The sequence below is a fragment of the Triturus cristatus genome, chromosome 9, assembly GCF_964204655.1.
Source record: "Triturus cristatus chromosome 9, aTriCri1.1, whole genome shotgun sequence".
NCBI classification, from domain to species: domain Eukaryota; kingdom Metazoa; phylum Chordata; class Amphibia; order Caudata; family Salamandridae; genus Triturus; species Triturus cristatus.
In genome coordinates, this window is record NC_140592.1 from 511489549 (window position 1) to 511516108 (window position 26560).

General features: G+C 44.9%; 1 protein-coding gene across 4 annotated transcripts in view; it reads right to left on the reverse strand.

Annotated features, from left to right (window-relative positions):
• Positions 1–26560, reverse strand: part of PC (pyruvate carboxylase) — a 2056240-nt gene that overhangs the window by 1558313 nt on the left and 471367 nt on the right. For all 4 annotated transcript variants that reach the window (XM_085625491.1, XM_085625492.1, XM_085625493.1 and 1 more), the window contains one exon: positions 7023–7158. In XM_085625491.1, the coding sequence (XP_085481617.1) occupies positions 7023–7158 (136 nt within the window). The remainder of the gene's footprint in view (positions 1–7022; positions 7159–26560) is intronic.

The window sequence follows — 26560 nt, forward strand, 5'->3', positions numbered from 1 at the left end:
TCAGTACCAACCCAAGGAACTGGAGTCGTTGAAGGGCCGAAGGTGAGAAGAGCCCAAAGAAACAGAAGTGTAATCCCTTTCTACAATCTTAAGGACCCTCTGGTCCGTTTCAATACCTCGGCAGGTCGAGAGAAAGCTGAACACCGGCCCCTCCAAACAGGTTTGGGGAAGCAAACTAAATCTGCTTTCCTGTTAGTGCGTGGGAGGAAGAGGTGGTCGGCTGGGTGAATCCATGGCCCCTTCCTCTGCGTCTCCCTCTGTACTGTTTAACCAGCAGGCTTGACTGTTGACGAGTCACCGGTTGGTATGGTGGTTTGGCTGGAGCTGCCAAAAGGAAAATCCCCTGTGGAACCCTCGAAAGCGTCAAAACCAATGGTAGTCTATTTGGAAGAGGGGGAGGGTGAAAGCCCAAGGAGCAAGCAGTGCCCTTACTGGACCTATAAAGCGCCAGCAGTGAATTAGCCTCATCGCAGATGGCATGGGCTACTGAGTCTGCTTTATCTCCGATTTGATTTTATGCCGGGATGCTTTTTGACCTTCTTGTGTTACCTCCTGGAAGTGCTGCTGTATGTCCTCTGGTACATAGGGACTATCATCTGGACCAGATCTTCGCCAGTATCCTCAACAGAACAGAGGTCTAGCAGGTCCAAATCAGTGCTTAATATTTCATGAAGTCGATTTCTGGATTCTTCTTCCTAAATGAGCGCTGGGAATATCTATATTTGTGATCCAGACCAGCGTCCGATAACGACGCTCGTGGCTTTGTGTTTAGTACCAGGGGCAGAAGCAGCGCCAGTGGTAGCAATGCCATCCAAGGCTTTGTGTATCAAAGGACTGTGTCAAAGCAAGGTTGATGGTACAGTGCCGGTCCGCGTCGGGTCCATAGGGAGCAACATTGGTGGTCTGTATGTAGCTGATGGGTGCACAGGTAAGCCAGGTGGCATAGACACCCTTGCAAAAAGAATATATGACGTTTTCAGAACTTGGGAAAAGCTGACATCTGGATCCGGTGGAGGCCTATCTGAGGCAGAGTCCAACAGAGACACCAGGTGACGCAACTCGGAGTGGGTGCCACTGGGGGAGGTCGACCAACACTGGCTCCGAGGACTTATGTAGCCCTACCCTTGGAGTGCTTCTTCGTAGTCTTGGGTTTCTTCTGCTTGCTTCAAATTGAAGAGGGTGGTGACCTGGAATGATGCTTCTACTATTCTTTCTACTTTGTTGATAGTCCTTGGCTTAGGTCAGAAAGAGCTTAGTTGTGTGCTCTTTAATGGCCTTGGGATGCATGCTGTAGTAAGAACAGGCTCGGGAGTCTTTGTCTAACCCCAGGCAACAGAAGCAAATGGCTTGGGGATCTGGGTGGACATCTGTCCCTGCAACCTCTATAGTGTTTAAACCCAGATTTTTTTTGTGGGCAACATGTGGTCTGAACTATTTGATTTTTTTGTGAGAAAAAAAATCTGAGCGACCGCTCCAGATCTGGGACGGAAAAAAGAAAAAGGTCTTTGCTCTACAGCGGGTGCCAAGTGGATTTGATTACATCACCAGATAACGCTTCCAATGTCGATACGGAGCCAGCACCCCCTACCGGCGACGTGACCACTTTGAAGTTTATGGAAACAGTCTTATGTCTGGGATTGGTCTACAGGCGAGGAATCTGTAGGTAAAAGTATTCATCAGGACAAGACATTCTGGCTGAAATAATAGTTTACTTACACAAACCAGAACAACAGCCTATAGATTCAATAGGTAATTTTTAAGGTGCTACATTGCTTGCAATTAAGTCTTTGAAAGAACAACTGTAGATCTCCATTTATAATCTTTTAGAGACTTGTCTCTGAACCACATTCTCTGCTCTGCTTTAAAACGCAGCAGATGTAAGGTGCTAGCTGAGAGCATGTGTATGTGTGTGTGTATATATATATATATATATATATATATATATATATAAAAAACACAACAGGAGTGCTCGTGTTTGAAAAGTAAAATACCATCAAGGTTAAAATACCGGAGGACTTCCATTAGAACTTTGAACAACCAACACGGTGCACTATGGGACCTGAAGTAGGCATTTCAGTCACGTGACTTACTCTTGAAGTAGCGCGCCCCAGCACACCTGCGAGTTATCCAGTTCCATCTGTGAGCAAGGCAGAGAGCCGAAACGTTAGAAAATGGAATGTGGTGCTGCTGTTCTTGTGAAATAAACGTCATCTGCAGTATTGGGCCTCACTTTTTGTGCTAAAAGTGGTGGAAGGATGGGCTGCTCCGTGCCCATTGCGTGAGGCCACTCTGTAGGGTCTTGGGCTCCTCAACGGGGGAATTCGTATATATATATATATATATATATATATATATATATATATAATATATTTTTATTTTTTTTCTCAGGCCCCGCTTGACGAATCCGCCCGAGAATTTCAGGGTAGGAGCGGAGCAGAGCACCCCACCTATTTTGAAAATTTCGCGAGGATTCGTCAACCGGCGCCAAAGTTATTCCAAATAGAATGTTGCGGATTTCCTATGGAAACACGGTCCTAACTATAACTATCTACTGGCGACCATCAGTAGATTATATATATATATATATATATAAAAATAATTTTAGCACAATTAATAGGTTATGGCTAAATATTGACCGAAAAAAAGGAGAACATGATGGTGCGTTCCTGAAGTTGAAATAATCCAATACCTCCAAGGACTGCCACAGAAGTGTGCAGAATACTAATCTACTACAGCTAATACATATATGTGCCCGATGGAAAACTGTGTGCCCAAGAGGCCAAACATTTGCTACTCTAACAATTGGTACTTGATAATGTGGACCAGACCTCTTATGCCAAAGGCACCTGTCTGCACACTAGCAGACCTAATGCCCTGAAAAACAATACCCCCAATCATTTTTCAAGTGTTGGGTGGCAGAAACTTCCTAAGCGGGTTCTCCAGCCTTCATGGTGGTCAGATATTTATGCTTTTGTGTGCGTATATATTAGTTTGCAAAACTGGACTGAATAAATACAATGAAGGTGCTAGGGATTTGAAATCCAGGAATCCAAGCGCTAGCAACCAATGTAAGAAATTCAGGTTGGAGGGTCCCATGGCAGTCAAAAGATCTATGGCCTCAACCGTAACAACTGGGGGTTTTGCTTCTGGTGCCTGAGGACCCTGTACTGCAGATTTCAAAACTGGAAACCTAGTGCTTTAAGAGTCAAGTACTAAAAGTGGTGAAGTGTGGCTCAATGGTTAGAGCGGCAGACCCTGATGCAGAGGTTTAGCCCGGGACCAGGGTTCAATTCCCCACCTCTGCGGGTCTTGGGCTCAAAAATTCCACGGACCTGATAATTCTCGCCTCGGTGTCATTCCAATCATGGAGCCCCACTCTGCAACTCTGGGCAATAGCTTGCTTAATCTCCAAAACGGCCCCCACAACGCTAAGGATGCCTGGCCTCCACCTTGGTGGTGCCCAGGAGTGGACGCCTCACAGGGAAAGCCAGGATGGGTTCCACAGCGGTATTCGTACAAGCGCCTTGAGACCATTGCGGGTGAGTAGTGCGCTATACAAGTATCAATGTACAATGTCTGCGAGGCATTTTATTAAAAATTTAATCACCAGTGTATAAAGAACTCAATTTAATCACCAGTGTATAAAGAACTCATTGTGAAATTTCAACCAGTCGGTGGATTATTGTCTATTCTCCCTGGAATTAATGTAATGAGCAGGAAAGAATCCAACAACCTCAGTTGGCTGAGTGGATAACACCACCATTGCCAATTCAAGAATAACTACACCAGATAATTATGTATGTGCCGAAAGAAAAACTTTTTTAACATACTAACACTATCTTGTAATGCCTGGAACCAGGTCACTTAACCCCCCAAAAAGTGAAATGATTGTACAAAATAGGCTTAGCTATTGTCTCGTCTCTGAGAGGTGACAGTGGTTGCAGAGAATAACAAAACGATGGAAGGAATAATTAAATGAATCGCAGCCACTGGCGATCCCTCTGGCTAGGCTACATTCCATTCCATCCTTTAATCATCCATTGATCAAATCAGGACCAAGACTAACTAGTATATGACCGGTCACTGCCAAAAGTGGCACAGCAGGTGAAGACCAACGGACCGGAATGCGTCCCTCATAATTGACAATGACTGGGATTAATTGAAGTAGTCGTTCTATCACTTTGTCAGTGGTTGTAGAGAACAATGCAACTCCCACCTTCCACTTCTATAACCCAAACACCTCTGGCAAGGAAACGAGAAGGACGTTTAGCACCCTGTATTTTAGTCCCTCCTTTGCCAATCAAGTCGTGGATACTTTAGGGAAGATCTCATGTTGTTGGTTTTAAGGCTAGAAGCTTGCACCAATAGGAACTTCAAACTATAAAAAGACTGTAGATATGGTGACTAGGCCTACATAAAGTGAATACCTGGAATGGTTACATACTCCAAGCAGGCAGTAAATATTTATCAATGAGTCCCAGCAGGAAACAGACAAGCTTGTCTTTAACTGGACAGAATTCAAAGTTGCCTGGTTGCTTGCCCTGTTCCAACGTTAGCAATATGTGTCCGGTATTGGTTTGGGACCCCAAAAACTGTAGTGGAATCCGTCGGAACATTTATCTAGCTCACGTCAAGGGGCAGGTCTCTATCCTGAGCAACGACACTGTTGTATTAGTCTGTAAAATCTGTCTAGCCCGGATGTACTGCTTAGAATTGCAAGATGTGTGAATTTTTTACTTTTTCACCCTATCCCTTCAAAAGGGATACTCAGTCCGTCATAGGCCTAAGAATGTTCTTGAACAAAGGGGCCGAATGGGAAAATGAAAGGATCTAAAGAGTAGAAAGAAGCATAGTTGGAATCTAGAGTAAGTTTTAAGCCAGTTGAAATTACAGTTTCTGAACCGTATCACGATTTTTATTGAAATTATGCTGAAAATGGAACCACTTTGGTATTATAGGCTCAAAATTATCTTACAGAAGGTGAACATTAGAATTTTCAATATAAGAACAGGGAGGAGAAAATGCCCAACTCCCCTAAACACAGCTTGTGATGGTCAGACTTGCTCACTGCAATTCATGATGTCCCAGATGACCAGCAGAAACTTTGTGCTCAAGTCACTAAGTTACTGATCATAGTGAGCGAGTAGCAGCGAAGCACTGAAGTCAAAGCCAACCACCACACAACTGCAATGGGTGATCAGTGGTTTTGGTAGCGGGTGGTGCTAGCACTGGACTCAAGAAAACCTTGCACCTTGGCACTTATTTACTTATTTTCTTCAAAATGATCCATTGACTATGGTTGTAAGCTCACAAAGCTGAAGACAATTCTATATACACATATCCATGTACAAATATTCATAGCAAGCATGTCTCCATTTTTTTCTGATTTTATCGCATCTCAGGAAAAAAATTAGTCTGTGGCGGCTCCTCAGCAGTGGAAAAAATGATAAAAATAAAGTAACATATCGTTATCTTATTTTGACTAACTTAGGCAGTTTTTGGGGCGGGGCTGTCTGCCAGCCAGCAAGGGGAGGAGTGGTTCATGCACTTAGTGACGAATGACGGTGTGGCTGGCCGGCCGTCTTGAGCCGGCCAAACAGTCATGCCCACTTTGCATGTTCTCCACCGGGCTGTAAAATACGGCCTGGGTGGAGAACATGCCCATGCTCCCAGTCCCCGTCTGATGCGGACCCACGGCCCTCAGACTAATGAATACGCTGCTGTCATCGTGATTGGCTTAAGGGAACCTGGGTGCTTTCTGGGGCGAGACGACGCTGGAGGAGAGCAGGAAGCCCTGCAGAGCAGGTAAGTTATATTTTTATGTTTTTATTTTCACATCCCCAAATGGAGCGAACTCTGGAAAACAGATTTCTAAGATGACTGCAAACCCAAAAGGCATCCCTGAAATTCAAAGTACTCACTGTGGTCACTTTTTAACAGGAAAGCGTGCATTTTAATGAGCAATAACTTCAACCTAGGTTAAGCCGAGGAACCATACCTCTCCACTAGAGATGTACTCTTTATATTCCCAGAGACCGACAAAATTCAGTAAGCATCTGTTTTTATAAGCATTAACTATCTTTATGGCTAACATTTTTAGCAAAGTCCCTAAAAAAAAAAAAGAGGCCTATCACAAATAAAAGCCATCTTCAGTTACTCACGTAGATGACATTTGTTCCAGCAGGAGGAAATAAAGTACAAATTTACTAATAGTTTTCTGAATACATTGGAAGGCGGCCTTCATCGGGGACAATATAAAGTATAATGCACAGTACTTCACCTTATGACTTTAAAAGTAGAGTCCAAAGGCAGATGTTTAGGGAAATATTGTCAACTAGACTAACCACTTTACGTGTCAGTGTAAGAACAAATGAGATTGGGGCTGGCTACTCCTGTTGAGAACTTTAGATTGCTCACACAGCAGCACCATTCATCTTCAGTAAGAAAATCTTGGTTAGGCTCTTACTACTTAGAAAAGGAGTTTATTCCGTTCTTTCCTAAATCCTAAAGTACACTACATACTTCCATTCTTATTACATTACCTATCCTCTTATAACTATCGCGTGTTACATTAAGTTAATTTGTTAAGCACACTCCCAGTGTATATATGGTCACAAACTGCTTCCGGTATCAGGGCTGCCTTTTGAGATGACCTGAGTCAAAGTGGTCTGTTGACACTGTATTCGGTTGTATTTTCTCAAATTCAGATGTGCGTGAGGCTGGCAAGGTTGGAGTTAAAGAGAGCATTTTTATTGATGAACATCAATGGCTAGTGGCCACCTAGATCAGATTATGATCTGTAAGGAGCATTAGGTGAATTTGTGGGTGCGCTGAAAATCAGTTGACGTGCCACAAATGTAAGGCGAACATTTATATAAAAAAAAATCTGCAACACATTAAGAGAAGCAGTTGCTCATTCCAAGTTCAGAAGCAATGAAACTAGTTTCTTTCCCCGCCTTCCCAAACACAGAAGTGGTTTGCCTGTGGCAGAACAGAGCACAATGACTATTTAAATTACTTACCTCTGTTTGCCACCATCACCTTCTTGATGGGTTTGTACTCTACCCGCTGGGTACTCTTGAAGGCGGCATTTAATAGTGACGCTCGATGGATGCCCAGGAAGCTCAGGCCCCCTTTCACAAACCTTAATTTCAACATCTGCAAGGAAAATACAAGGTATGTCAGGGACCATCTCAAATATGAATCTTACATTCATCAAATTATACATTACTTTTCGGTTATAAGGGTGCAGGCTTCTTGATTTAATAGTTAGAGATACTAACAGCAGGTTAACGTGATTCAGTTTGTCAGTGCAACAGATAACAGTACTGAAAACAAGCACTGGCAAAGCCAAATTGCCTCGCTTTTGGGAGACTTAATGGCATTGCCAATAGGTTTTGACAATACTGTGCAGCATGGGCAAAAGATTTGATAAAAAGAAAAAAAATAGCCAAATGCAAAGCCGCTGCATCATGTAGACACGTTTGCATAGGGATATCATGCATGCGTGCCCGCCCACAAAATGAGGTGGGTACTATATATATATATATTTTTTTTTTGTGTGTGGAGCAGCTGGCAGCAAATTGCTTCCTGGTTTTCCCCTAAATGGACAAATAGACTATTTATGTGGGGGGCAATGGAGGAGTGGGTTGGGGAACAAATATAAGTGGGCAGGAAAGAGGAAAACAGTACATGCGGGAGAGCAACACAGGATGGAGGCAAAGCAAGAAAACAACATAAGGAAGGCAGGGTGCTTGGTCACAGAAAAGCACATTAGGGAAATTGCAACAAGGAGGAGAAAGCAAACCGAGCACAGGGGCTAAGTATTTGGGAGGAATGGAGAGACGTAGAAAATGGAGAGAGCTGCACCTTCATGGAATGCCTAATCACAAAAGAAAAAAGTAGTTCCCTAAACGTGAGCGGTGGAAGGATAGAAACCAGCCAGTCAGAGAGAAGGTAAAAACGTTCCATAGGAAGGTCAAACACAAGATAATCAAGCTTGGGCAAGTAAAACCACTGAATAAGAAGCAAGCAATTGAGAGTGACAATAAAGCCAACTAATAAGCAGTGGTGGGCTGTTAGAGTCCAAGATCTTGGTAAGCCCATAATGGGTCTTTTGCAACCAGATTGTGCTCTCTGTAGGCTCAACATAAAAAGGAATCAAGGGAGCAGGAAGTTGGCTACTTGGAGAGAACCATATGCAAACGCCTCTGTAGTTTTACAAAGACAAATTTTAATACAATTTTTGGCCACCTTGTTATGTGAATAGTGGTTATACCAGATGCAAATTGTGTACACATTAGAAGTAGGACCAAACATAAAATGGATCTTTGCAGACATTCATATTTTCCACCAGACTGAAACACAACCCCTCCCCCAACCTCTTTACAAGTATAGTGTTAGCTAGCATGCCACTGGCGATCCCAGACACTCGCACCTCGAACAACTTGTATGCCCCCTTTATCCCCTTATTGGTTTCCCCATCCAGCCGGATTGATTCCACCCACTCAGATTAATTCACTCTAGGACAAGGCCAATTCATCAAAAACAATCAGAAAATAAGCTTTGAACATCATCAGAATGCAATCTACATTAATTAGTCCACCTCAGAAGGTTAGTACTCAATATTTACTCTTGCCAACTCTATCAATTACTTCTCAGCAATCGGATGATATATGCACCGGAAAAAATGCAACTGCTACATTACTGTCTTTCAGCATGGCTTACCTACCACCTCTCCTGAGACCCCTTTTTCAATACATGGCCAATCCTCTCAGGAGCCTTTTAACTGCCCCTACAAATTCAAACAAAATCTCCATTCCTGGTCAGAAATTAAATGAGCAGATCAAAGGTTGTCCACATCGATCTGAACACACCTCAGTCCAACAACATTCCACTGCTAGAACACGGTCTGTGGGTTGCTGCCACCTTCACTGGTCTTCAGGATCCTAATAAATTCCCAATACTCTTGCTGTCCTTTCATTACAATAGCGCCCTGCTGCGTGGTCAATTTCTGTACCTGCTACACTCTTGCTTGCACACTTCCCAAATCAGCCACATCTTGCACACAGGTTTTCTCCTTCATACACAAGGGACATCATTCTGAAAAAGCCTTTGAGCCTTGTACAGTTCAAACTGGCTCAGGTCCATTACACTATCTGATGAAACATTATGCTTTAAAATCCAGTCATTCATGTTATTCCACTACCTCTATTCAAAGCAATAATCCTTTTAAGGCACGATCAATTCTTTAAACTAGGCGATTTATTTGGTGATCATTTTAAAAGGTCTTAAAACGCTTGACCCATGCTCACTGAAAAAAAGAAATGAAGCAAAGCACTGAGAGACGGCAAGGGGACGCGAATTACCAATAACACTACTGGAGTTATGACACAATTAACGTATTTGAAACGCCGTACATATAGACCATATACTAGGGAAAGAGTATGTGATACTGTAATGACAACAGTAAGATTATATGGATATTATCAAGCCTTGCAAATTGGTGCCGATAAATTGCTTATTTTCAATATTTCTTTTGGCAATGGAAAAACAATAAATAAATGTTTAACTCGAAATCTTTGGATCCCAATTGCAACCATAATCAACAAACCAGAACATCTGGATAACGGACGTATCCTGTATGAACCAATAAACAATCAACTTAAAAGACAGTATATGGACGACCGTCCCTCTGACCATTGTGAAATTACAACTTAAGACAGTGAAAAATTGCAGCAAATGGTCTAAAATTGTCTTTTTACTAGAAGAAATTGAGCACCATAAAGCTAAAACAATTTAGCTCCGGCTGCTGAAACCCCTTACACCAGAGCTTAGGGGAGGAGCTTGGCTTTTGCTGCCCAATATTTTAACTAATGTGATGTTCCAAACTGGAAACAAGAAATATGGGTGTATCAGGAGACGGGGGCATGGGCGATGGTCAAGTCATTGGTGAGTGATGCAGCAGAAATAGAAGGTGTAAACATGGGGGAGGGAGGAGGAGTAAAGAGGAGATCGGAAGATGTATGCAACGTAAAGGAAAAAGACAGGTGTGGCGGGAGAAGTAGGGGAAAAGAAAAAAGGAGACCTGGAAAACAGGGTCTGCGTGGGAAGGATGTTGAAGGGTAAAAGCTAGAGGATAAAAAGAAAACCTGGGAGAGGGCAGTGAGATGTGTGCTGCACAGACCCTTTTATACCAAACTGTTGCCAGTGTGGTGGTGGCGACCCTTACGATGGATACAAACCATTATGAATACGAGACAGTGGCTGGAGGGGGGCTGCCAGACTATGGGGGAAATCAAGAGGCACGTTCATGACTTTTGAAGGCCTTTAATCTCAGCCCGGGGCAATTCCTGCAGTTTGCCAAAATATCTGCCATGGTGCAGGATATCTAGACTCATTTCATGCAGGCACCTGCAGTGTCGCAGACACAAATAAACACTTGACCAGGATACAGTAGAGGACGGATCTCGCGTATTTATAGAATACTGAAGGACGACAGGCCATTAATTTACTACGTAGTCAGGGTCAATGGAATGAGACCTTGCAGAAGCCTCTGCACGATCTCACCCACAAAAGGTGGCCGGCCAGGAGTGCTAGGTTTAAACTCACAATTATATTGCTTATACCAGATATACCCAACACAGCATCTGTATAGGATTTCCCCAACTAAATCGGAGCGGTGCCCACGCTGTAACTGGGAACCACCAACTTTCCTTCATATGACTTGGGATTACAAAATCACAGGAGTTTTCTGGGAGGAGGTGGGAGGTAACCTCACCAGGATAGCAAGATTGCCGGTGACTAACAATCAAAGAGTGCTCATTAGGATTGGTGCTACTGCCAAAGATAGGCTAAAAAATGCTTAAATATTTAAATCCTTGGGGCGGCTTTGCCCAGGAGGCAAATTGCTGTTCACTGGCTGGCCCAGGTTCCCCCCCCCTTGCATGAGGAAATTAAGATCGGGCCTGGGAGAATGGGGGGGTGGCTGAGGAACGGCAACGGAAAGTGGAGCGCACAGATGAGAATGCAGAGAGAAACCGGATAAATATGGACAGAGTTGTTGGAACCAACAGTTGAGTCAGTAGAGCTACCACGGTCACATTCCTAGGGTATCTAGACAATTACCGCCTGAACAGTGACACTCTGCAGGAAGACGCACAGGAGGTTGGGGGTTCACTGCATGAGATGAAAGTGATGAGCATGATCCCCCTATCCTGCTCGGGGGTACAAGGGAAAATTATAAACATGGACAAATTGAATGACTGATTGAAGTGGTCGTGATATGAGTATTATCTTCCTCACTCCTCTTTTCCATAACTCGAGACTGAACACTTGATGGTCCTACCAACCCAGGTGTTTTCCTTTCCCTTATTGCGATACTGGATGCCACTGGACTGCTGCAAGGAGCTTTGTTCATTGTGGGTGGTTGTACTACCACAAGTGATGAATACATTTTTTTTTTTTTTTAAGTAAACAGAGAACCTTACTCTATACCCTGTAAAAATCGTTGTGAGGGCCCCACCAGATATGTTTAGGGTTGATTCCACTAATGTCTGTGACTGCCCTTTACATTGGAGGCCTATTCCCTCTCTGGTCTCATGCCTCTTTCTCTTCTATTGAACTACTAACAGAGGCTACTACCATGTTCCCACAATAATTCTCTTTGCCCACCCTCTCGTCGAGAGCATAGACTCACGCTTCACTGATTTAGTGGACCCAAGATTCGTCACAAACCTTTGTGGCACGCAGAGAATACCAGCCCTCTTTGCCAACACACAAATTAAACACAGCACATGACATACACCAAACACAGCCAAAGTACACTGCGCAACGAGCTATCTCGTGGCTCACAACAGTACTTTCGATAATTATAGGTCACCCATATATCCGACAGAACACAGACAAACAACTGTGATACATCCAATACAGCTCAGACGTACCATATAGTTGGTCATACCCAAAGCCCAACGGTCAGTTCCGTCATGAGATGCCACAATCCACAGGAACACATTAAACGTACACAAACTGCACAGAATACAACTCCGATATTTCACTGGGTCTAGTAGCATGATCCTCAGAAACACTTGCCAAGAAATGCCACAACCACACAACAGAAAATCTCGCATAATAGCAACACAAATATCGAAAACGAGTTAGAATACGATACACAAACTTAATATAGGTTAGACAAGTCAAAAACACCATAACATGATTCGACTTTGAGCCCACCGGACATCAGCCATATTTTCTGCATTAGATGTGTAAACAAATTGTACAGCACACGAGGTTAATCATCAAAAAATGCACCCTACAACTTAATGAATAAAATAAATCAAAAGACACCTTAACACAAAACGAAAGGCATTCTCGAACCAAAATGTGTCTCAGGAGTGCAATGAAGACATTAAAACATTTGAGGGTCGTGGGACAAGCACCGAGGCAATACTAAGGTCAGGCATGCATTATACAAACGACATAAGAACCCAGTATGTGTCCACTGTCACCGGTAGACCTGGGGTTTGAGTGTACTCATAAGCGATTGGACCTGCTCATTTTCAAAACCAGGAGGCAGGAAGTGGCAGTTGACATTACGTGCTTTAGATGACGGTGGTCCATCACTGCCTCCTTCATATTACAAGGCCCAACTTTAGCTGCAGAGCTTACATCCCTCAGAATCCAAGGCTCTTGCAGTCAGAGCATTAAGAAAGCAGAGGGTGACAAGAGGCACTACAATGGAGAAAGGGTCACAGCTCTAGAATAGTACATTTAATGGCCACAAAGCACCAGCTGCACTGGTGCTTTGGTACTTATGTTAGTACGCCCCACGTCATGAAGACTAGGATTCTATTCGCAGGACCAATATGTTTACACCCCTCCCGCCCCACAGACCCCCACCCCCCCATGAACTTGCCACGAGGTGGAGACAGGGTAAGAGACATCCGGCAGTGTACATCAGAAGCACAGGTGACCTCGAGCTGCACATTTCTGCTGCACTTCCTATCACCGTGTGACAGTATCAAAGGAAATAGTGATCAAGAAAAAAGAGGTCACACTCCTTTCACCTACTGCAGAAAAAAGGCAGTGGGTAACCGACTTGGGACCATATCGGAGGTGCTGGGAACTCCGCAGGTACAGAATTACTGCTGATTAAAGATGGAAACCCGAGGTATCCTTAAGAAATTAGTAACTATTATTAATAGTTTCTCCCAAAATTCCCATTTTCTTTCACAGATTCCAGAATTTTTCAATAGCTGAAATCTGAAATCTATGGGTGAATCAAAACAGATCTGCAGTGTTCTTTGATCTCGTAATTCTAAAGTGGTCAGTAACTTCTGTTAATTTCTCTAATATGGATACAGAGAAAAATTATACTTGGCCCCCTCAACTTTGATTTCTTTTGGAAGCCACAATCTTATTGCACATTCAGTACTTATTTTACTGGAACAACAATTTATCGCGCATGAAGAAATATCGCCAAAGAAGCGAAGACTAAATGAGAATAGATGTGGTGCTCCCCACCGAGCAAAGGCAATTTTTTTGTAGCCACTTTGAAATGAACAAGGATGGTGCCCATTTAAGGTGACAACTAATCCCCAGGCAAATCTCAAACGGAGTCCGTGTACAGCGTAAATCCAACGACCACCACTTAAAGTCATCATTCCAGTGAGTGAGAAATTACATAATGGCACAGACTCCTACTGCTCAGACAACTGACGATTAGCTTAGCTGGAAGCTTCACGGAAGGGAGCGTATTCTCCATGCGTCATACTCTATGAATATGGTAAGACTCCTGAAGGGGATGTTCCTATATCTCAGCTTCACCCACAGAGCTCAAGCTGCTGCCATATTCACCGAGACTGCAGAAACGGACGTTAAAAGGAATCACAGAAATTACACTTAAACAAATTACAAAACATTGGCAAGACTTCCACATACTAAACCGTCACATTACCCCAGCCTTCCTGATTTGAAGTATACTAGTTGCCCAATTCAAGTCAGATTTTAGCTAAGGCACTCTGTAAAACGCACAGAGCCATTCAAGGAATATGACCAAGATTCCTACGCACTGAGCGCTTCAAGGAATTGGACTACGATTCCTCCAGAAACCAGCAAGATGGAATACTTCTGCTGAACCTGCGTAAAGTCACAATAGTGGTTACACCAAAAGCCGGGAAACCGGCCTCTAAGTGTGGCTCTTACCACCCCATCTCGTTGCTAAATATCAAAACTAAAATCCTGGCTACAGTACTTGCTGCGAAACTGGTTAGCCCGATTACTCCTCTTATACACAGGGATCAGTCCGGCTTCATGCCTGAATGATCAACTAGATATAACCTACACAGACTCCATAACTGGCTCGAAGAGACTTGGAAGTGCCCATATCCACAGGTTTTTAGCTCAACGGATGCGGAAAAAGCTTTCAATGCTGTTCATTGTCCCTTCATGATGCAGACCCTGCGGAAACTGGGATTTGGTCCCAATTTTTTTTTAAATGTATAGGTCTCTTGTATCAAGCCCCTGTGGCTGCGGTCAGAGTAAGTGGGGTTCTTTGTGCAGACTTTCCGGTGAGGAGGGAGATAAGGCAAGGTTGCCCCCTGTCGCCTTTATTATTCACTCTAGTGCTGGAACCACTGACTTTCCTGGTTCGGGCACATCCAAATATCTTGGGATTTTGAGCCATAGGGTCACCAATTGATGAGGAGAAAATCTTACTATGTGCAGAGGATATCCTTTTATACCTTACTTGTGCAGAGAAGTCTATCCGCAAGACGCAGCTATGGTACCCAGTCGGACTAAACCATAAAGTGGGATAATCTGTTATATTTCTCACCTGAGCCTCTATGTGTACCTCGGGAGACTGTAGATAGTAGGGGTTTTCAATACTTAGGCGATAAGTGGGACCCGAATTGAGAGAGAGCTCTGGTGCGGAGCCTTCTCAACCTACAGGCAATATTCCAGGCAGAATCAGAGCATTGGAAGAAACATCCTCTAACGATCCTGAGAAGAGCAGCCATGTTCAAGATGGTCATGCTCCCAAAATTCCTATATGTCCTCCAGAACACATACTATGCTATCCCGGAGGAGCTCTTTATGAGGATTGATGGGGAGCTCATGAAGTTGCTGTGGAATGACAGACGCCCCAGGATAGCCCTCAGAACACTGCAAAGGAACCCATACAATGAGACTATCACTTTCTCAAATGTTCGAGCCTACAACTGGGCGTCCCACCTCCTCGTCATTAATGACTGGAGCCCTGCCCCGGGAGATTATACCACATGTGCTAGAGCGAATCCAGTTCAACAGGTGTCTTTCAGCATCACCTCTGGGGGTTGGGGAGCAGTTTGGTTCCCGCAACCCAGATAGTGCTAGACTCCTGGGCGAAAACAAATCGGTTTATCAGATGGGCTCACAGAGTCACCTGGGAATGTCCACAATGGAGGGGCACATACTTCAAGGAATTGGGGAAACCCGCAGCTTCCAGACTTGGGATTTAATTGGTATTTCCACAGTGGGAGACCTCATTGTGGAAGGAGACTATCTCCTTTCAAGCTCTCCAGAGAGAATACCAGATCAACAATACGCAGCAATTCTGATACATGCAGCTCAGGCGTGCATGGAGAGCAGAAGGTGTAGATTTAGATGTGCTAGAATGAGTCCCCTTGGAGGGTAGGCTCTTGATGGGAGAACTGATGGAACATGCTGTCTCTTGGGTTTATGAGACAATCAACAATAACGTACTGGATGGTCTAAAGAAACAGAGGGCTAGATGGGAATCAGAAATGGGAGACCTGGACGAAAAATTGGATGGGAGGCAGCCTAATGCACCTGATCGAAGTAGCGATCAAATCTAGATTGAAACGTATTCAAGTTTAAATTTTGCACGGAGTATACTTTGGTCACGCACCGCTTCATAGAATTGGGATGACGAGTCCCCGGATTGTTTGAGATGTAGAGGAATGAGGGGAGACTTTCCAAACCTTGTGGAATTCCCCAATCATATACGCATACTGGTAAAAGGTGTTGCGTGCACGAGTGGTGTGGTCGTGGAAACTCTCCAAACATCCTAAATATGTTCTTCTGGGCAAACCCAACGAGGTCCAACTCCACTGGGCGAAACTACTCTTCTGTAACCTGGGTCTTGTAGTCACCAAGAGGGACGTGGCAAAACATAAGGCACGGGGGGGGGGGGAATTCAGGGGGTTCCCAGAGTCACCAATAATGTTGGAATAGAGAAAGAGGATGGATATATATGGCGGCTGAGAAGGTCACTTACAAGGCTAGAGGTTGCCCACGCAAATTCCATAGGGTCCGGGGAGAGTGGATTACATACTATCACCTTGAGGACTCCGGCAACTAGTCTGGATCACTACCTGTATAGGTCTTATGTTTGGTTACCACGTACCGATTGCAAAGTCAGTCTCTCCAATTTATATTTGTTCTTATTGCGGCAAAATGTGATGACTTGTCTGGAATGCTCCCACCTGCTTTGGTTGTTTATCCCCGACCGGTCTGTGCCCGTTAAGATTGATTTTTAAAAAATCTAATAAAAATATTTAAATAAAAGAAATTCCTCCAGAAAATGTATAAGCTCACTGATCTCTACTCCTCCATTTCAACATTGTGATACAAATCAAAGTGCTAAGATAAAATAAATTGTGCCCTTGAGGTCGTTCCTTCTCAATGCAAGACACCAAACTTTAGAACTCCCCTTTGTGTCTTGAGGACATTAGGACTAAGAAATGAGAGTTGGACACCGTTTCTTTGTGGGATGAGGCAAGGCAGGTATGGAGGGGAACACAGAACATTCCAAAATAAGGCAACACACGGACAACATGGAAGGCAAGCTCCCTCAAATGTAAAGAAATAAGTGATTCAAACCGCATCGAAAACAAACATTAGTGAAATAACGGACTTGTGTCTGTGAGGTTTATTCACCTCTACCACAGAAACAATGCTCCCTACCCCTGCACATAGGGAAAGTACAAAAATCATCATGTCTTAAGGTTTAGACCCTTAAGTGATGGCCAAATATCTGCAAAACAACAATCTTTCAAACACATTAACCTACTACACAATTTGCCACCCCCCAAACTACAAAAGCCTGGTACAATAAAAAGCTTCCGGCTTATCACATCCAAAGACAACCTAAGTTTCCTCACTTGTATAACAATCTTTTTTGGTGCCCACCCCATCACCTTCTCCTCGGATGCCCTCATTACCAAACTGCAAAAGGCCCCCTCATATCTCCATAGCCACTCTCACATACATTTAATTTGTTTTAAAGCGCTGGTAAGCACTAGCTTTACTAATCCATTGAGCTATCTACATAAAACACAGACCTGTTCTTTCCAGCAGACATACTAATCCTCTGCGCTGCACTACTTTATGGCGAGTCAAAACTGCCACTATACAAAACTCCCATCTCTCTCTCTCTAGCAGCAACATTAATCACATAAGTTACCTTTACATTTTAATTGGTGCCTGAAAAGCAGGTGCTTTTAAATGGTAAGGTATTGTTAGATATTGCGACCACCTGAGGTCAGTGCACCACCCCCCCCTTACAGGTAAACGTCCTGTGCGTTCACACCAGTCACACTGCCCTAAAGCCAGACCTTGTTTGCTGCTTTAAGAGTGCCCATTCCTTCTCACATACATCTAGAATATTGGTAGACCAACCAGCAGTGAGCTGACCATACCACACGTCGGAACCGCAGGTATCACATCCAGTTCCACGGTTCACGCTACAACCACGCACACCAAATCAACATACCAATGCACCTGCGTCAATGCCAGGGGCCATGCGTCCATTGGGGCGCTTGGGCGTTGCCCCACCAAGCGTTTCCGTGACTGTCACTCTAAATCTCTCACACAATGCAATCCTGGCCTGTATCCGATTCCCAGGCCGCCAGAGCCGGAGGCAGTCGGCTTAGAAGGGGGCAGGGCAGCACTAGAGTTTAACTGCAAGTGACAGTGTCTGATTGACATCCACAGATTCCACACGTCGGTCGGCGGAGCGCACAGCAAGAGTGCGCATGTTCTGTTTTGGGCTTAAACATTTTCCGACCAGCCCTGAACATGCGCACACTAGGCTGCTCAGAAGAGCGAGGGTTGTTCCATGCCGCTCTTCTAATGAGCAGCGTAGTGCGCATGTTCGGGCTGGCCGCAAAAATTTTTACACCCTAAACAGAACATGCGCACTACTGCTCAAGCCAATCCTGGCGCTGCTGCTGGAGCAGTGTCTGGATTGGCTGAGAGCAGGCGGTACTTGCCAAGGCGCCAACGCAGGAGTCGGGCCCAGGATGATTCGCAGAAGCGGCGCGGATCCGGTAAGTTTATTTTTTTCTTAATAATGGCGGTGCTTTATTTTAATCTCCCGCGCCGCGCACGACCCCAAACCTCCCCCCGCGAGTATTGGAGCACGAGCCGCGACTGGTCAATGCAACCAAACTGTACTAGTGCAAGCAGTACACTAAACGAGAGCTAGATAACACATTTCTACCGATGTCTCCCGTGGCAGCGACCAGTGAATTATAGTTATAGGTTTATTTTTGGTGCGAGGAGTTCTCCCACCCCCAAAACATATGAAACAAGCATTGGCATAGCCAATAGGTCTCACCTTTGGGACCTTATAAGTGTTTAGCTATGCAACAGTTGCGTAACTAAATACTTATAAGGTCCCAAAAGCGAGACCTATTGGCTATGCAAAGCGGCCCTGCGGCCGCGAAAGTGAAAGTGATCGCCATCGCATCACGATCAAACATCAAAGCGGCCGTGCGGCCGAAAGTCAAAGTAATCGCGGTAAAACGCGGCGCGCGCTCCCGCGCACATGCACTGTAGCTCCAGGCTGGCCTGGTAGCACTTTTTGGAGCACTCTCAATAAGTCTCGCCAGACCAGCGCATGCGCTGGGTCAGGCGAGACCTAACCAGACCAGCGCATGCGCTGGGTCAGGCGAGGCCTAAAAAGAGCAAGGGACCGCGCCTTCAAGCCCCAGCAAATCCAGCCCCTCCAACGAGCGAGAAGACGGGACTGCCTGCGCGTGCCAGCGCGCGAGGAATGCAAAGTGTTTATGAATTGTCGTTGTAAAATTGCCACTGTTTTGTTGCTTCCATTATAGCTTTGGGAGACAAACACTTCACTAGAGAAAATGAACAGAATACAGCGCCTGCCCGCCTTCCCTCGGATGTAATGCAATCACCCTTGTTACACAGTAACTGTGATGGGAATCATTTGTTAACCAATCACACGGGTGTCCTGGAGGCAAAACACTCTGCATCTTCTCATGAAGTTGAAAAGAAATGATGATGAGAAGGAAAAAAGCCAAACCGCTCTATCCAGGTTCATTATGGATGGGGGGAAAAGGCAGATTGCAAGTGTCTCGTAAAATGTTCGCATTAGGATGCTTCTGCTGCAGACTTGTTGCAACGGGCGCGAGGCACAGCAATATTTTTTCTTTCCCTGGTTCCTAAAGCGCGGCGGACATCACGGGAAACGCAATGGAGGGTCTTCAACATGGGCACCTCGAAAGCGCCCACTCTGCAACGCCATCTTAGAATCAAACCCATGGAAAACGGACAAAAGAGAGGGATGACGTGTACAGAAAAGTCCTTTAGTAGAGGCGTGCCAAATGAAAGAGGGTACATATTAACCAACTTTTCTAAAGTTGGCAACTGGAGATTGACATAAGCAGGCCAGGTTTTTTGGTGCTTGAAGTCACGTGGCATTTCCATCCCCCTCTGGGGATGAGGCCACAATTGCTGCTAGTAAGCTATAGGGACTTTAGCCCCCATGGCTGGAAAAGCTGTGCCATCCCGTTCGTGTTCAACTAAGTCCGGCTTCTGCTGTGGACTTAATGCAGAGAGACAAGGCTTGTTCTGTACGTCATCTATCACTATACTCTCCCTTCACCCATTTGGTATGTGTAGACTTTGGCGTGTGTGGCAACTGTGGGGCAGCTGGGAGGCCTTGTGCAGAGTGAATGGTACCCTAAGGAAGACCTGTTGAATCCCTGTACAAATTGGTGGCCTGACTGCTCACCTTTTGGACGTGATGGCCTGAATCTCCCTCACTATTGGGAGATTCGGGAGATTTCTGTTCGAACCATCATCTTCCCTGCTTCGGTTGCGCGATATCTAGTAACTGAAGACTTTTGCTGAAGGGGTCCAGTTTGGTTCAAAGGTAATCCATATAGCTTTAACTGCTGATATCAGTCTTTTTCCAGGCCATTCTAAAAACACAAGGAAGATGCACGCTGTCCAAATTGGAAGAGCGTTAAAAGAAGCTTATATTTTGGTTGGTACTGAATAGGAAAATAATGAAGTGCCAGGTCGAGCCAGTAGGTACTTCAAATGGCCGTAGGAGACCCCAGCCAAAACTCGGATTTGAAATGAAGATCACCTGCTGTGACCTACATGGTGTGCTACCCAGTGTGCATAAGAGTAGGTCTATTATAAGGAGAATCCATAAGCTAACACCGGCTGACTGAAGTCTTGGAGGTGGACTTCACAAAGAGCTACCAAGAAATCACAAATAACCAGCTGTCCAGAATTTACCCAAGAAACATCATAGTCACTTAAGGTTCAAGGACTTCTAGAAACTATCTAGGGCTAGGCGTCTTTAGTGGAGTCATACCAGGAACTTTCCATCTACAGAGGAAGAAGGGAAGACGCATTTCCTCTTCACCATAGGACTTAAAGTAGAGCCCCACTGGCTGTTGCATTTTGCCAGATTCTGGAACAGTTATTCATCTCTCTAGCCCAGTAAGGTTTCAAAGAAATTGCTTAAAATCAGTTACACTACAATTATAAACCTTCGCTTCATCTAGTTAATTCAATGGGTGGGTGCCTAAGGTTACATGAGAACCCAATCCAAATAAAAATAATACCACATTTGGGCAGTTCTGCAGGACTGGTCTGAAAAATTTGGTAGCTCGTGTAGCATACATTGACCAGCCCAGTAGAAGCTTTGACTTTGAAGGCAGTTTGACCTCTAAATGTCCGTGTTGAAATCTACCAAAAGACACACGTCAATCAGATCCCCAAAGCCCAGTTAGACTGACCATATACACTAGCCTTTGCACTCTGAATATTCCATATGGACTGGACTATGAAGCTTCTACATTTTGGGTGGTGAATATGTGGGGCTTATTTGGGGTTTTGAACTACTTTTTTTCTGATGTTTCAACCACCTAGGATCAAATCAGCTCAGCGGTCCGGCCTCACACTTCTGAACAGGGATATCCTAGGGCAGATTTATCATAATCAGTTTGACGCACTTTAACAGCCAATGCAGCAGAAGGTGAGACTCAAATTCTTTGTTTTCGGTCTTGAACTTGTGTTCAAGTGCTAGTGCTCTGCCTGATGCAGAGCAGGACCTTGAGTGATCCTTACCTCCATTTGTCCCTTTCAATGAGATCCACTTTAGGAGTTCTCAGAAACTTCTTTTGGATTGTTGAAACTAATTCACTACTCACTTCAAACACTCACACTTGTGTTCCATGCTGGAGGTATGGATAGTTGCGTAAACCAATACAGCAACAGAACCGCGGCCCCAATGAACAGAGATAGAAAGGTAGGCGGTGGTTGAACACACAACTCTGCATTCATCTAAAATTTTATGGTATGAAGTACTGAGAGAAGTATCCGTTTGCTAATCTTGCAGTTTGGACCCTTTCTGTGTTAAATAGCGCAGAAGGGCTCCCACTTGTTGCCTGAAATATAGACCTCAAGACCACAGATGGATGTCGTAAAGCAGTGATACTCAAAGCACGGCCCGGGGCAGCTTGCGGACCTCTTGACCCTTACATGGAACCCCCCACCCCCTCTCCCCCAACAGCAGCACAAGCTGCTGTTTAGTTGCTGAACAGCAATTATCAGAATAAATATTAAATAAATAGGCAAGCATGTATTGACCTGCAAATAAATGTTTGCCCATTTATTTAACATGTGTAAGACCTCCTTACACAATCCCAGACACACCCCCCCCCCCCCCCCCCCCCAGGGCCACTACTGCCACCCGGCTGGCATCAGAGTGGCTCTTGGTCACACCACAGACCAATAGGTCTCGCTTTTGGGACCTTGTAAGTGTTTAGCCAGAGATACTGGCAATGCTTTTATGGTATGTTGTAGAGCAATGTAGCTGCTGTGTTTAATACTGTAAAGTTTGTGTGCAAGTTATACTTAGTGTAGTGATGCAAGGGTACTGGCATGGGGTGGAATGTAGTGGTAAGTTGTGATATGAGGTGTGTTGGTGGGATGTATGTGTGTATATACCATAACAGACTTTGGGATTACAATGCAGAGTACCTTACATATTTCTTTATTTAATTATATCCCTTTAGAAAGGACATCTACTGAGAAAATAAACATTGTGGTATGTCAGGCTGGACACAAGATAGCAAGGAACACACATTAAAAGGCAGTAGGGCACCCTATAAGGTACTATACATCTCAGGGCCCCATCTCCCCCTCCCCCCCAAATGTTATATTTGAGCATTTGTGTTGCGCACTGCAAATATTTCTGTTATCTGTAGTGATTTTATACCATGGTAACTCGTATGTATGTGTTCTCTGCAAGCAGGCTATAACATTACATAACAAAAAATTGAAATTCATACATTACGTATTTTTAATTAAATCTCATAACTAATTTGGAAATAACGTTAATACTCCAGAACACATGACATGATTCCATTCAATGCATTTTTATTGAAGAGCCGAGTTATTTTTATGGTGCTACGATTATTTAAGCTCCTTAACAGATATGTTTCAATAACTTTGTGATGTTTGCCTTTAGAATATTTTGCAGGGGCCATATTCATGACTTGAAGTGACCCACAGGGCCACACACAAGCCTGCTCCCTAGCCAGATCGTGAAGACCTAAGAACCCAGAGAAGGCACGCGTCCACAGGAATGGTATTCACCAAAACCAGATGCCCCACACAAAATTGCATCTATTCACAACAGGAAACAGACCAGGGGAGAAAGCACACAATCTTTCCTCCTTGTCGTTCACCCTGTGGCCCAGACACAGATCTGTTTAATGTAATGCCACATCACGTGGGCCTATCCTAGTTTAACACGGACTGAAGTATGTGGAACTGCCGGAAGTGGAAATCCAAGGCCCATGCATTTCCTTGCAGCGCTGCTGAAAGCCCTTTACATAGCCTGACTGATCACCTATCTGCTGCTTATTCCTATATTTGGGTGTTACACTGGTACTAATAGGAGAATCCAAACCTGAGACAGTGTTAGCATGTTTACAAAATGGCAAAATAAATGAAGTAATACCGTCATAAAATGTGCGGGATTGGGCCTCGTAATTTGCCTTTTCTTGCCACATGATTTACTCAACCCTGCTGCATATTTTGCCCTCCCCTGCCACAATTCCAGTGGCCCAGAATATTACCCTCTCTCACGGTAGGAACCTATTCACGTCGGTCTGTTTTTTTTTTTTTTTTTAAATCAGGCTATACTGCAGAAGTGCAATCACATGCATATTCAATATTTCAGCTGTTGCTATGCAATTAGTCTTATCAATACTGGCCACAGAGAAAAGCACTTCATAGCAGACCGCTGCACTGCTAGCGATACCAGCAAATAGACTAGAGTGGAATATGTATGTGGTCAAACTGTCCGACTCCGCTACCTCCTACAGCATTAAGCAGCATCTAGCACTTTGACGGTGAAAGTGTAAGATGCTGCTTAAGGCTGCTGGAGAGACTGGACTCAGTGGCTTGCGCTCCTGTTTGATTAATTACATGAACAGCCCTATGGAGTGTACAGATTTCTGCCTTTTTACCAACTTCCACGTACCTCGCCGGCCATGGTATACACATTGGTAATGCTCCAGAAGTGGAAGCCTAGTGTACCATGGTATTCACACAGTAATGCTCTGGAATTGGAAGCACAGTGTCCATGGTATACACACCGGTAATGCTCCAGAAGTGGAAGCATAGTGTGCCATGTTATACACACCGTTAATGCTCCGGAAGTGGAAGCATAGTGTGCCATGGTATACACGCCGGTAATGCTCCAGAAGTGGAAGCATAGTGTCCATGGTATACACACTGGTAATGCTGCGGAAGTGGAGGCGTAGTGTGCCATGGTATACACACCGGTAATGCTCAGGAAGTAAAAGCCTAGTGAACCATGGTATACACCGGTAATGCTCTGGAATAGGAAGCATAATATGCCATGGTAAACACACCGGTAATACTACGGACGTAAAGGCCTAGTGTGCCATGGTATACACACTGGTAATGCTCCGGAATTGGAAGCACAGTGTCCATGGTATACACACGGGTAATGCTCCAGAATTGGAAGCATAGTATTCATGATATACACAACAGTAATTCTCCAGAAGTGGAAGCATAATATGCCATAGTATACACACCAGTAATACTCCGGAAGTAAAATCCTAGTGTACCATGGCATACACCGGTAATGCTCCGGAACTGGAAGCGTAGTGTGCCATGGTATACACACACCGGTAATGCTCCGGAAGTGGAAGCATAGCGTTCATGGTATGCACACCGGTAATGCTCCGGAACTGGAAGTGTAGTGTGCCATGGTAAACACATCAGTAATGCTCCGGAGTGAGGCATTTTTAGTAATTGGAAGTTGAAGCGTAGTGTGCTATGGTAAACACACCAGTAATGCTCCAAAAGTAGAAGCGTAGTGTGCCATGGTAAACACACGGGTAATGCTCCAGAATTGGAAGCATAGTGTCCATGGTATACACAATGGTAATTCTCCAGAAGGGGAAGCATAATATGCCATGGTATACACACCAGTAATACTGCGGAAGTAAAAGCCTAGTGTACCATGGCATACACCGGTAATGCTCCGGAACTGGAAGCATAGCGTTCATGGTATGCACACTGGTAATGAACTGGAAGTGTAGTGTGCCATGGTAAACACATCAGTAATGCTCCGGAGTGAGGCATTTTTAGTAATCGGAAGTGGAAGCATAGTGTGCTATGGTAAACACACCGGTAGTGCTCCAAAAGTAGAAGCGTAGTGTGCCATGGTATACACACGGGTAATGCTCCAGAAGTGGAAGCGTAGTGTGCCATGGTATACACACCGGTAATGCTCAGGAAGTGGAAGCATAGTGTCCATGGTATACACACCGGTAATGCTCCGGAAGTGCGGCCGTCTGCTAAGTGGACATGATAATGCCTGCCTTGCAGGCGTGCGCTGCCTTTAGACTATTACTTAATTAAATAACATGCTTGCAATCAAATAAACCAATGGGCGATAGCGTGACAAATTAAAAAGTGCAAGAAACAAAAAGGAGTGAACATGAAAAAGAACCACAACCAAGTGTGGAAGACAAACACACGCGGCCGTGATGTGTAGGAGAGTAGGGTCTGCTATCCTTTGGTCACCCCAAATTTTTGCTTTTTGCTTCACTGGTTTTTGACATATTGAGGCTGTGGGCCTGCCAATCAGACCCCCAGCCTGCTGTTCTCTCTAACTAAATTGACACTATGCACCCTAGGTGCATAACCAATTGGAAGTGGATCACCCTGTGAGCCCCTGTACCAGTGTACACTAGGTACCCAGGGCATTGGTGTATCCAAGGCCTGCCAGGGGCTGAAGCATGTATTATGCCACCCCAGGCTTGGCATAACAAATTTGACACAACTGGCTGATCACTCAGCTGGGGTAAGTTGGTGTAACCACCTCTTACTTAGGTGTAGTATACCTATACCTAACCTTAAATGGGACACCTGTTAACCTATAAGTCACTCCTATGGCAGGCCTTAACAATCCTGAAGGCAGAGTGCTTGGTTCCATGTGAGATGGTGCTCTGGCATGAGCTGAGCCCGTCTGCAGTGGTCGGAACAACTTCCTTCTACTGTTTCCAGATATCGTCATACCATATACTCTTAGGTGCATTATGAACCTCGCGGTTAAATGCTATCTTTGGTTTGGCTTTATCAAAACATGTCGAGTAAGGTGTCATACGAATTGGAATACTAACCCCTCGCCAATTCTGGCGACGGGGTTAGCATTCCACCCTTCTAGGGGGGACACGACATGTACAGTACCTGAAACCCGGGTAAAATCAGACCTAGCCTCAGCTCCACAAAATGGATGCTGCCACCACAGACACAAGTCTGCCCTCCTGCTGCTGGGAGTCCTTCCAGCTTGGGAGGTGTGGACAAAGGGTTTCCTGCCAGGGGAGGTGCATGCACCACCCCAGACAGGATTTTGTGTATTGGTCAGGTAGGGCTTGAAAGAAACCAGACATGCCTGAGGCTCACAAGGAGCCTCGGTGCATATGCCAGTTCAATCCGGTCCTGGGGCACACCAGTCCCGGGCCTGGGGCGAGCTGGACAAAGGATTGGGGTGTAACCACCCCCCTTCCTGGTCCCACCCTTAGGGAGGGACCTAGCAAGTAGTCCGGCCCCTAGAATCCGCTTAAAGGTAGGAGCTGTGTCCTAAGACTTCAGACATCCTGGAATCAACTTGAAACTAAGAAGAAGACGGGAACTTCGACGCTCTGCCGCACAGAGGACTGAAGACAATCTCCCCTGTGGTCAGGGAGTG